Below are 12861 nucleotides of genomic sequence, written 5' to 3'. Positions count from 1 at the left end.
ATTTTTATAATACAGTGAATTTGGAAAGCATTCAGACCCCTTGACGTTTCATCATTTTGTTACGTTACATTATAATTTTGTTACATTCAAAAGTGAATGAAATCGTTTTCCCTCCTCATCAATCTACACACAATACCCCATAATGACAAAACTAAAACAGGTTTATATAAACTTTTACTAATTTATTACAAATGAAAAACTGAAATATCACATTTACATAAGTATTCAGATCCTTTACTCAGTACTTTGTTGAAGCACCTTTGGCAGTGACTACAGCCTCTTCTTGGGAATGACGCTACAAGTTTTGCACACCTGATTTGGGGAGTTTCTCCCATTCTTCTCTGCAGATCATCTCAAGTTCTGTCAGGTTGATTGGGCAGTGTCACTAAACAGCTATTTTCGGGTCTCTCCAGAGATGTTCATTCGGGTTCAAACCCGGGCTCTGGCTGGGCCACTCAAGGACATTCAGAAACTTGTCCCGAAGCCACTCCTACTTTGTCTTGGCTGTGTGCTTAGGGTCATTGTCCTGTTGGAAGATTAACCTTCGCCCCAGTCTGAGGTCCTGAGCACTCTGGAGCTGGTTTTCATCAAGGATCTCTCTGTACTTTGCTCTGTTCATATTTCCCTGGCTCCTGACTAGTCTCCCAGTCCCTGCCACTGAAAAACATCCCCAAAGCCACCACCATGCTTCACCGTAGGGATGGTGCCAGGTTTCCTCCAGACCTGACGCTTGGCATTCATGCCAAAGAGACGAATCTTGGATTCATCAGACCAGAGAATCTTGTTTCTCATGGTCTGATATCTTTAGGTGCCTTTTGGCAAACTCCAAGCGGGCTTTCATCTGCCTTTTACTGAGGTGTGGCTTCCGTGTGGTCACTCTACTATAAAGGCTTGATTGGTGGAGTGCTGCAGAGATGGTTGTCCTTCTGGAAGGTACTCCCATCTCCACAGAGGAACGCTGGAGCTCTTTTAGAGTGATCATCGGGTTCTTGGTCTCTCCCTGACCAAGGCCCTTCTCCCCTGTTTGCTCAGTTTGACCGGGTGGACGACCGGGTGGATAGTCGTTCCAAACTTCTTCCATTTAAGAACGATGAAGGCCACTGTGTTCTTGGGGACCTTCAATGCTGCAGAAATGTTTTGGTACACTTCCTCAGATCTGTGCCTAGACACAATCCTGTCTCAGAGCTCTACGGACAATTCCTTCGACCTCATGGTTTGGTTTTTGCTCTGACATGCACTGTCAACTGTGGGACCTTATATAGACAGGTGTGTGCCTTTCCAAATCATGTCCAATCAATTGAATTTACCATAGGTGGACTCCAATCAAGTTGTAGAAACATCTCAAGGATGATCAATGGAAACAGGATACTTGTACCTGAGCTCAATTTCGAGTCTCATAGCAAAGGGTCTGAATACTTATGTAAATAAGGTATCTGTTTTTTAACATTTCTAAAAACCTGTTTTCGCTTTGTCATTATAGGGTATTGTGTGTAGATTGCTGGAAAAAAAAGATTAGAAGTCAAGTGGTCTGAATACTTTCCAAAGGCACTGTATATCTATAATATCTGTTGCCAATTGCATGGAACCCTACATGGAACAAAAATATAAACGCAACATGTGAAGTGTTGGTCCCATGTTTCATGAGCTAAAATAAAAGATCCCAGAAATGTTTCATACGCACAAAAATGTATTTCTCTAAAATGTTGTGCAGACATTTGTTTATTGTTAGTTTACTGTTAGTGAGCATTTCTCCTTCGCCAAGGTAATCCATCCACCTGACAGGTGTGGCATATCAAGAAGATGACAGCATGATCATTACATAACAGCATGATCATTACACAGTTGCACCATGTGCTGGGGACAATAAAAGGCCATTAAAATGTGCAGTTTTGTCACACAACACAATCTCACAGATGTCTCAAGTTTTGAGGGAGAGTGGAATTGGCATGTTGACTGCAGGAGTGTCCACCAGGGCTATTGACAGAGAATTGAATGTTAATTTCTCTACCATAAGCCATCTCCAATGAATTTTAGAGAATTTGGCACCCCCTGTCCACATCGACAGGACAGTAGTGGAGAAGGTGGAAAGTGTTTAGTTCCTCGGCGTTCACATCACGGACAAACTGAAATGGTCCACCCACACAGACTGCATGGTGAAGAAGGCGCAACAGTGCCTCTTCAACCTCAGGACGCTGAAGAAATTTGTCTTGTCACCAACAAAACTCACAAACTTTGACAGATGCACAATCGAGAGCATCCTGTCAGGCTGTATCACCGTCTGGTACGGCAACTGTTCCGCCCACAACCGTAAGGCTCTCCAGAGGGTGGTGAGGTCTGCACAACGCATCACCGGGGGCAAACTACCTGCCCTCCAGGACACCTACACCACCCACTTACACCAGGCCAAAAAGATCATCAAGGACAACAACCACCCGAGCCACTGCCTGTTCACCCCGCTATCATCCAGAAGGCGAGGTCAGTACAGGTGCATCAAAGCTGGGATCGAGAGACTGAAAAACAGCTTCTATCTCAAGGCCATCAGACTGTTGAACAACCATCACTAACATTGAGTGGTTGCTGCCAACATACTGACTCAAATCTCTAGCCACTTTAATAATTAAAAATTGGATGTAATAAATGTATTACTAGTCACCTTAAACAATGCCACTTTATATAATGTTTACATAACCTACATTACTCATCTCACATGTATATACTGTACTCTATACCGTCTACTGCATCTTGCCTATGCCATTCGGCCATCGCTCATCCGTATATTTTAATGTGCATATTCTTATTCATTACTTTATACTTGTGTGTAAAAGGTAGTTGTTGTGAAATTGTTAGATTACTTGTTAGATATTACTGCATGGTCAGAACTAGAAGCACAAGCATTCCGCTACACTCGCATTAACATCTGCTAACCATGTGTATGTGACCAATAAAATTTGATTTGATACCTCTAACCGGCCTCAACTGGAGACCGTGTGTATGGAGCTGTGTGTGCAAGCAGTTTACTGATGTCAACGTTGTGAACAGAGTGCCCTATGGTGGCGGTGGGATTATGGTATGGGCAGGCTTAAACTACGGACAACAAACACAGTTGCATTTTATCATTGGCAATTTGAATGCACAAAAGTACCGTGACGAGATCCTGAGGCCCATTCTTAGGCTAATTTTTTTAAGGCATCTGTGAGATACAGATGCATATCTGTCTTCCCAGTTATGTGAAATCCATAGATTAAGGCCTAATGAATTTGTTTAAATTGACAGATTTCCTCACATGGAACTCAGTAAAATCTTTGAGATTGCTGCATGTTGCATTTATATTTTTGTTCAGTATAGTTACTGACACAGTACTGAAGTGTACAATTGTTTTACTCCACAAAGTTAGTTAAACAATGGAAGGTTTCTATATATTTTCTATATTACAGAAGATATCAACAAATAAAATAGGTATTTTTTAAAAGTCTTTGAATGTACCTGTTGAGGCCCTGGCAGTAGCCGACAGACCGGTTATGACAAGAAAAGGCTAGGAGGATACGATGTAGCTGCCGGACGGCACGCTTGGCGGGGAAGGAGAAGTGGCGGTTCCCTCTCAGAGTGGTCTCCAGGTCCAACCAGATCTGCTGCGAGACTCGGTGGGCCGAAGCAGCCTGGCTCCTAAAGCATATCTGTTGGTACCAGTGGGGCTGGCGCTCTCTCAGAGAGCGGGTGCGGCTCCACACTATCCAGCGCCACACACGACGCCTGTAGTGGTGTGGCACGCCCTTTCTCAGAAGCCCCTTCAGCTTCGGAGAGGCCACCGCCTTGTCTGATCGTCTGCCATCAAAGTGCTGTGCCCAGCGGCCCCAAAGACGCTCGCTGTCCCCCTCCTCTTCCCCATCCTTCTGTTGTTGTGGGGGATCGTGGGAATGAATCCCTAATGCTTGCAGTTTGGCCAGCAGCTTCATATCATCCATTTGGATGTCAGTGGAGATTCTAAACCCATACTCATCATATTCCCTACACAACACACAAATGACGACAGCTCATTAACTCTGCTAGGAAGTTCTTTGTATTTTCTCATGATTAGCATCACTTAACTTTACCAACAAGTACTCACAAGAAATGATAGGAATCATAAGTGTGATTACAATGAACACTCTTATTGAGGTTAACTTACCTGAAAATGTTTCAATTAATGCTACACACACACACACCTGGCAGGGTTCAGTTCCAGAATGTCCCTCCCGCCCTCCCGAAGAGTGTCGGTGATCAGGGTCTTTATGGCTTCCCTGTGTCTCTCCAAACCTCTGCTCTCCTGTTGCTTGAAGAGGACTGTCAGAGACCTGCTCTCCATCCGGAACACCTTGGCCTCCAGATGGGCACACTGACACATACACATACACAAGAGGAAGAAGGAATGTAACAATTTACAAGGTACACTGCTACTCATCTGGATTTAAGCATACTACAAATACATACAGTACTTATTGTCTCAAAAAAAGACATGCTTTTGGGGATTTTTTAGAGACCATGCTTTTACCATTATTTCCAGCATAATCCACTAGGTTTGCTGCATGTAGAAAATAGGATTCAATCAATCAATGTCTAGTTGTGCGTGTGTGTTTGGTGGGGGGGTGTAGAATCAATGATCTCCAAATAGTATTCAATGCCAAATACGCTTAGTGCGATTATGGTTAGCAGACCAAAACCAAAGATGGTGGATAGATGATGTTCACTCAGGCTGTTTACCATTGGAAAAAAATGCCAGTTCCGCTTCAAATTATGTAGACAACGCCACACACATTTACATAGAAAAATCCAAAACGTTTCTTGTCTGTCACGAATGTTGAATAAAATAAAATGTCAACTTTGCCGATTGTCCGTGGTGTTGGTAGAAATTTGAGACAAAATATCCCCAGGAAATTATTATTAAACGAACTTCAATACGCAGGTCTATGTGTGTGGCAGTCAATGTGTGCTTTGCTCATTACCAAAGGTACATGTTAGTATATATGCGAACCATGCATACTAACCAAAGTCTTGCAGGTGTTTACATGGTTGTGCGCATGTGTCAGGTGAAATGTCAACTTCAGTACGGTGATCTAAAAAGTTGGGTAAACAATACTTTCCTGTTGATATTTTTTCTCAAATGATGAGCAGCTGAAGGACCAACACCATTGACAATCGGCAGAGTAAGTTCAAATATAATTGTTTTCAACATTCCGGATTGTAGAAGACCATTTCTAGAATCATGTTCCAGACAGTGTATTTAGACATTCACTGTCTGGTCCCCAGGCAAAGTTACGGTCTACTTAACTGGGTTTGTCTCCCATAGACACCAATGCAATAGGGTTTTCCACTAGTTACCACAGCCACAAAGTCATAATTGCCAATATTGTATATATTCATGAAATCAAAAATATTTGGTCATAATTTAAGGTTAGGGTTAGGCATAAGGTTAGCAGTGTGGTTAGGTATAGATGATTTTAAGAAGAGAAATTGTAGAAATAGGCAGGGTTTAGACTTTGTGGCTGTGGTAACTAATGACGACAATGCAATAGCAGCTGGGTCTGGTCTAATCGCTTCCTCTTCCGTCTCTGCCAACATCTCCCCTGGCTTAAAAAGACGCTGCAGGGTCAAGCTGATGTCTGCATTGGCTGTGCAACATTTACTGTGATACAGTCTCTGCAGAAGTCAGGACAATCATACCTCTTGCTCTTCGCGCAGCAGTACAGAGCTTCTGAGCAGAGCTGTTGTGAAGGAAGAGTGTCTGTTTATGCTGGACCTACGGTCAATCAATCATGTCAATGCAGAACTATACAAAGCCCTCCGCATTGTTACAAAATTTGGGAGGCCCACGACGATGTGGTACAGAGCTCAATTTAGCCTCTGCATGCCTCCAGAGGCTCTGCAATTGCATCACACCCTCAATATGGAGCCTCGGACCACAATTCCGGATCAAGCATAAGTTGGCATTTAGGTGATCCCCCCCACCAAAGACACACCCAACCAGACATTGATTGATTGGAGATGGCTTGCATCAAATAAAGAACATTTCTTAGAATGTTCTACCTGCAGCAAACCTAGTGAATCATACTGGAAATACCAATAAAAGCAAAGTGCCTCACTAAAAGCCACAAAAGTATACTACACATTCTACAATGCAACATCAAAGTCAGGTCTTGTAAATGTCATGCAGCAGCAGGTACCTTTATCATCAAGCACTTCTCTTGTTCTGTACTCTTCCTCCATTCTTTGGTTAACTTGTAGATCTCTGCGTTCAAGTAAGTATTCTGAGTCTTGTAGGCCTCAATGTTGTCCTTGGGGAGGGAAGAGAGCATTTAAACTTAATGCCTTCAGGACATTTATAAAGTGTATTTCAAGTTTACAGAGGTTGCTCCTGAATTATTGTTTGATATACTGTTATTGTTCTAGGAACTATTTCACAACTGAAAAAACATCAGAGACTCCCCTCCATCTACCAGAATGTGAGTTAGTGAATGGGTGTGTGTGTGCTTGCAATAGTTCTTTGATGCTGCATAAATATTGCAACGGCAGGTTTGATTGAATACGGGCTTCACTCTACTAAGAGATGTCCATCTTGATCCTCCCAATACTGGTAATTTAAGTGGATGCCTTAAACTAAAGTGACTTACAGCCCCATGCTCTAGCTAGCTAGTCCACTAAGCCATTGAAACCTTCCACACCTTAAGATTCCTAATCTCCTGTCTCAGCTGCTCCTGCGTTTCAAGGACAGTCCAACCGCGGACGAGGCTTCGCTGGGGGTCGGCCGAACTCTCAGCCACTTGTTGGGACAGACGGAGGACCAACTCTCTATCAGCCTGGTTCCTCTCAGCCAGTAGCCGGAGGTGATCCTGAGACTCGGCCACACAGTCGTGCCGCAGCAGTGGCGCAACCTGCAGGCCATACGAATGATCTGTGTTGCACTCGCCTTGATTCCATGGTTGTGAGTTGGAACTCTTCCATTCACACTCCGACCTCGGGGATTCTACTGCAGGAGTCAATTTCTCCTGCTGGGCCAACTCCAGGGCCTTCTGCAACAGGGATACTAGATCCTAAAAAGGAAGTGACATCAGAAATTACAGGGACAGTCTTAGATGTGACACCCAGCAGGTGGTCGCTATAGTAAAATGTGTCAACAGTTGTCAACAGTTGTCTAATTAACATGATCTTGGGTAAAATGTTTGACATGGACCTCAGAGAAATATAAGGCTATATAGACACTTTCGATGTATAGCTGAGTTTAGCTTTTTTTACTGATACAGAAATATTCCAGGACTGAGTCGTTATGTTATTCCAGACCTCACCTTCTGGGCCTTGACCTGGCCTGCCAGACTGAGCACTTCCTGTTGAAGACGGGCGGTGTCTGGAGGCTCTTCCTGCTGTGGACTAGCAGTCTTGTCAGCGGGGTTAGAAGAGGAGCCCTCACTGCTTAGGGAGCTCTGGTGTCCCTTTGGTGCCTCTATCTCCTGGACCCACTGTGTTTTTGGCCCAGAGGGCTCAATATTTGTTTTTGGAGCTGTGCAAAGAGAAAATGGTTTTCAATTACTTAAAAAAATCACTGTTAATTACAAAGTTGGCATTGGTGGTTATATAATAGTGAAAATCTTTCCCACGGGTACCATCCACTCAGCATTCACAGGTCTAAACAGACTGGATTGATGGCAGCAAAATGGCCATTCCTCAGTCTTGCGCTCAATGAAGCCGCTGTCATATTACTTTCTACTATCCAGCCCTTTCATATTCGTGAACATCCAAAAAGGGGGATCAGGTGGTCTAGGAGTGACCTACGTGATTTGTCCTGGTCAAAATATGGAGGGGCCTGTATGTCTTTGAGTGGCAGGAATGGATCCCAGAGTTCCTCCCAGCTGAGGCTGTGGCTGAGCTCCTGGGAGGAGCGGCTCCGGAGTAAGTATTCCTTACTACAACCACAGATGGACATAAACATACAGTAAATAATCACACACTAACTCTTTTTATGTAAAACATTTAAACTATACAAAGTTTACAAAGACTCAAATTACAGTTAAGCAAGCTTATATTTTGGGTTATGATAGGGTAAGACAGTTGTACTTTGCTCATGATGTATTTCTAAGTTATATTCTTCAAGAATCAATGAGTGGATATACATACTTTTATGTAGTTCTGTCCTTGAGCTGTTCTAGTCTTTTAAAACATGTATTATGCCATGTTGTATGTTGTGTGTGGATCCCAGGAAGAGTAGCTGCTGCATTAGCAACAGCTAATGGGGATCTTAATAAAATACAAAATTCTGATATTTCGTCCAAGTCTAAAAAGCTATGTCAAATTTCTAGAGTGAACCAAGACCAATTCTGTTTAATGTGTGTGTGTGTGTTTGCAGATGTATGAATAGGGTTCATATTTGTGTATACTGACTGAATTCGTGTCGGAGTGTGTCTGAGGAGGACGTCACTCAGCGTGGCGTATCGTCGTAGTGCATGGTGACTGGTGACCATTCCCAGCTTTCCAGAAATGTTCCCATGATGCCACCTCTTCAACTGGAGCTGCTTCAGCCAGTATATCATAGACTCGCAATTCACAGCCTGAAATTCAAGACAGGTTTTGAGAATGACCTGAAGTAGGACCTCAGGGGAAGATTTTACTTCCAAATAAATAACTTTTCTAAGCACATTTGGAGTGAGGAAAAAAACAGAAATAGCCCCAAAACGGTATACCACGGGATGCCTGCCTACCTAATACAGCATTAAAGGTTTAATGGAGCTGAGGTCCTTTGATTCTCTTTACTGTTTCAGAGCATGCTTCTCTGCAGTTTTTGTATAGAATCTATTGAAAAATGTATACTTTAAAGAGGTTGGGGGAATGATGCCTATGTAAGGTCCAAATTTAACTCCTTTGTCCTGCTGTGGGTGATTTGCATTAAACTTGGTCAGGACATTGAATTATGCATTTCATAGAAAGGTGGTAGGAAGGTTGTGGGTGTGTCCACTTTCTTATTGGTTATTGGTTGAACATATGTAGACAGCTGTGACCTTAGACTTCCTCAAGGCACTTCTCTCTTTCCCACAGATGAAACACCACTTGTCTAAGATTTCAGCACCAACAGCCATAACCACAACCCTCTGTACACTGTACTCCGCCAGACCTACTTCATGGGACTGCTGAGCTGCACTTTATCAGACTTTGCACACTCAATGGAAATACTTCATATTCCTTATTTCTTTCTTTCTATGTATGTCACTATATTGAAATTTGCAAAAGCCTGTTGTCACGCCCTGATCATAGAGAGCCCTTGGTTCAGGGCGTGACTAGGGGGTTTTCTAGTTAAATATTTCTATGTTAGTGTTTTTTATGCTTCCCAATTAGAAACAGCTGGTAATCGTTGCCTCTAATTGGGGATTTGGGTGGCCACGTTTCCCACCTGTGTTTGTGGGATATTGTTTTGAGTGAGTGCATTCAGCACCACGTAGTTCACGGTCGTTGTTTGTTTATTGTTTGAAAGCTTCACTTATATAAAAGATGTGGAACTCAACACACTCTGCGCCTTGGTCCGTCCAGTTCAACAACTGTGACACTTGTGTCGTTATTTCTTTGTAATCATCATTAAACCATTCACAAAAATGTCTGCTTTTAGTTTTAATGCACCGTATTGCTGGAAATGCACACAATACCGCATAATGTCAAAGTGGAATTATGTTTTTAGAAATGTTTACAAATTTATTCAAAATGTTTTAAAAAATGTGCTTAACAAGTCACATAAAAAGATGCATGGATTCACTCTGTGTACAATAATAATGTTAAACTTTTTATTTATTTATAACTACCTCATCTCTGTACCACATACAATTATCTGCAAGGTTCCTCAGTCAACCACAAAGACCAGGGAGGTTTTCTAATGCCTCGCAAAGAAGGCCATGGGTAAAACAAAAAAAATGCAGACATTCAATATCCCTTTGAGCATGATGAAGTTAAGCATTACACTATCCAAAGTGTATCAACATACCCATTAGTGCATCAATACACACAAAGATACAGGCGCCCTTCCAAACTCAGTTGCCGTAGAGCAAGAAACGGCTCAGGGATATCACCATGAGGCCAATGGTAACTTTAAAACAGTTACAGAGTTTAATGGCTGTGATAGGAGAAAACTGAGGATGGATCAACAACATTGTAGTTACTACACAATACTAACCTAAATGGCAAAGTGAAAAGAAAGAAGCCTATACAGAATACAAATATTCTAGAACATGTATCCTGTTTGCAATAAGGCACTAAAGTAAAACCGCAAAAAACATGTATTTTTTATTTTTATAAGAGTACATGGTCATTATTAAGGCCAGATTGTTCTTCGAGATGTTCAAATGTTCATAAATGACCAGCAGGGTCAAATATAATCACAGTGGTTGTAGAGGGTGCAACAGGTCATTTACCTAAGGGAGTAAATGTCAGTTGGCTTTTCATAGCAGAGCATTCAGGTCGAGACAGCAGATGCCGTAGAGTGAGAGAGAGATGATAACAAAAACTTTGGCAGCCACGCCATTCTAAAGAGGTTCATTCTATCTGTACGATTTATTGGAAGATTATTCAATTTAATTAGATCTGCTTTCATATTGTTGAGTAATGGAATAAAGTTATATTTATATATTTGTTTGTTGTAACTTATCCTAAGTATTTAATATTTTTTTGTGGTCCACTTAAAGGATTGCTGTAAATTGTGAGTAATTTATTTGTATTTTTCCTATTGTCATATATGAATACAACTTGGACAAGTTTACCTTGAGGGTGAAGGTGCGCTCGGGTGTTTGAATGTAGAAGGTCCCCTGGTCTGCCTGTGCTAGCTCTCCCAGTATGGCATTGGACAGGTCAATCCATCCCAGTGGATTCACATCCTGGGCACACTTGTAGTAGACCAGCTGACACTCCTTCTCTTCGTATATGAACCAGAGGGACCTCCAGACCTTCAGTGGCCCGCTCAGCTTGTCCAGATACCCGCATAACGTGGCGGCAGCAGATACCACTGGGCTCTGCTTTCTGGACTCAGTAGGAAAACTGTCCCCGTCTTTGTTTAGAAAGGCAATGTCATTCATTCCGTCTCTGCCTGCTTTCTCCAACCCAAATCAAATCAAATATTATTTGTCACATGCGCTGAATACAACAGGTAGACCTTACCGTGATATAAATGCTTACTTTACAAGCCCTTAAGAAAACTAAGAGTTAAGAAAATATTTACTAAATAAAGTAATATATTTAAATACATTTTTAAAAGTAACACTATAAAATAACGGCACAATGACACCAATGTCCAATCAATGTTCAAGTTTCATAGGTTTGTTCAAGTTTAAGCTGCCCCTAGGCACAAAAGGTGCCGAGATCTGAAGGAAAGTTTTCAAAAGTAACTTCAATTAAACACAGAAAAATACGTAAGAGAATGTACTAATTTGTTACAATTTATACATTACTACTCACTTGATCAAAGAAGACAAATTAACACTTCCACAGATAAACATACAGTATCATACTTGACAAAGGTCAGCAAAACCTTTTTTAAACTGCTAGTGGAGTCCAACTGAAGTCTTCGTGCATGGAAACTCTTCCTAGTCAAGTCTCTTGTAAGAAGCTACAGGGTGTGAGGTTATTTTTAAAAGGTTGCATCCCGAGTTTTAGGTTACAAAACTGTAGTGCACATGTACAAATCTAAACATTGCTACTATATATACACCATTCCACCACTGCCATATGCCTACTACCAATATGTTGTTACTGTGAAAAGTATATTTCTAGTAGGGTTAATTAAATAAAGTAAAATACTTACTCAATTCCTTTTGGCATGAGACATTGAAAAATCTTCTCATACTTCTGGGAGGAACCAATTTGACCCCAAATGTGGACAAAGCCAGCATACTACTGCATCTGATGCACATACAGTGGGTGTCATGCAGGTGAATGAGGACCCAAAAGCGACTTGGCGAAAACAGAGTTTTTAATCCAGTAAGAAACTTTACAAAACAAAAAGCATAATACTACTCGTTAAGACGAGAACAGACTGGAGACTTGATCGAGAACTGCAGGTTGCCTCGGGAAGGCACTTGAACCTAGCAGACTCAGACACCTGCTCACCACGCAGCATCTGAGGGAAACACGACACGACAGGGCAAAACATAGACACAGCACGGTGAATTATAGATGAGGATCCGACGGGGCAGGAACGGAAAACAAGGAGAGAAATAGGGACTCTAATCAGGGAAAAGGATCGGGAACAGGTGTGGGAAGACTAAATGATGATTAGGGGAATAGGAACAGCTGGGAGCAGGAACGGAACGATAGAGAGAAGAGAGAGCGAGAGAGTGAGAGAGGGAGGGGGAGAGAGAGGGATAGAAAGAGGGAAAGAACCTAATAAGACCAGCAGAGGGAAACGAATAGAAGGGGAAGCACAGGGACAAGACATGATAATTAATGACAAAACATGACAGTGGGTTCCATAACTATTGGCACACTTGATAAAGATGAGCAAAAAATACTTTATAAAATAAATAATACAAATAATCAGCTATATTGTATGCAAAAAAAGGGGACATTATATTATTTTATACTAATACAATTGCTCAGAGGAAGATATTTTGTTTAGCAAGTAAAAAAGTAAAAAATATAGGAGTAAACATTATTGGCACCCCTGTTTTTTCAATATTCTAGCACCCTGCCCTTGTGAGGATGACACAGTTTTTCTAAAATGTTTTATGAGATTGGAAAACACATTCCTCCATTCAGAATTTTCCAGATCCTTGATATCCTTCATCTGTGTTTATGAAGTGCCCTCTTCAATTCAAACTACACGTTTTCAATAGGGTTCAAGTCCATTGACTGAGACGGCGATTG

The 12861-nt window shown here is 41.8% G+C and overlaps 1 protein-coding gene across 2 annotated transcripts in view; it reads right to left on the bottom strand.

Moving 5' to 3' along the window:
• Positions 1–11549, bottom strand: part of LOC124013405 (TBC1 domain family member 2A-like) — a 55574-nt gene extending 44025 nt beyond the window's left edge. The window contains exons 1-9 of one of the 2 annotated variants that reach the window (XM_046327743.1): positions 11455–11549; positions 10764–11089; positions 8407–8573; positions 7801–7931; positions 7317–7528; positions 6696–7064; positions 6198–6308; positions 4203–4372; positions 3484–4005 (exon numbers count right to left, since the gene is read on the bottom strand). In XM_046327743.1, the coding sequence (XP_046183699.1) occupies positions 3484–4005; positions 4203–4372; positions 6198–6308; positions 6696–7064; positions 7317–7528; positions 7801–7931; positions 8407–8573; positions 10764–11075 (1994 nt within the window). In that variant the 5' untranslated portion in view covers positions 11076–11089; positions 11455–11549. Of the gene's footprint in view, positions 1–3483; positions 4006–4202; positions 4373–6197; positions 6309–6695; positions 7065–7316; positions 7529–7800; positions 7932–8406; positions 8574–10763; positions 11094–11454 lie in introns of both variants that reach the window. The other variant, XM_046327744.1, reaches the window with a different exon arrangement.
• Between the last annotated feature and the right edge of the window lie 1312 nt (positions 11550–12861).

Source organism: Oncorhynchus gorbuscha, linkage group LG24 (genome assembly GCF_021184085.1).
Source record: "Oncorhynchus gorbuscha isolate QuinsamMale2020 ecotype Even-year linkage group LG24, OgorEven_v1.0, whole genome shotgun sequence".
Lineage (NCBI taxonomy): Eukaryota > Metazoa > Chordata > Actinopteri > Salmoniformes > Salmonidae > Oncorhynchus > Oncorhynchus gorbuscha.
This window is presented reverse-complemented; position numbering and strand designations above follow the sequence as displayed.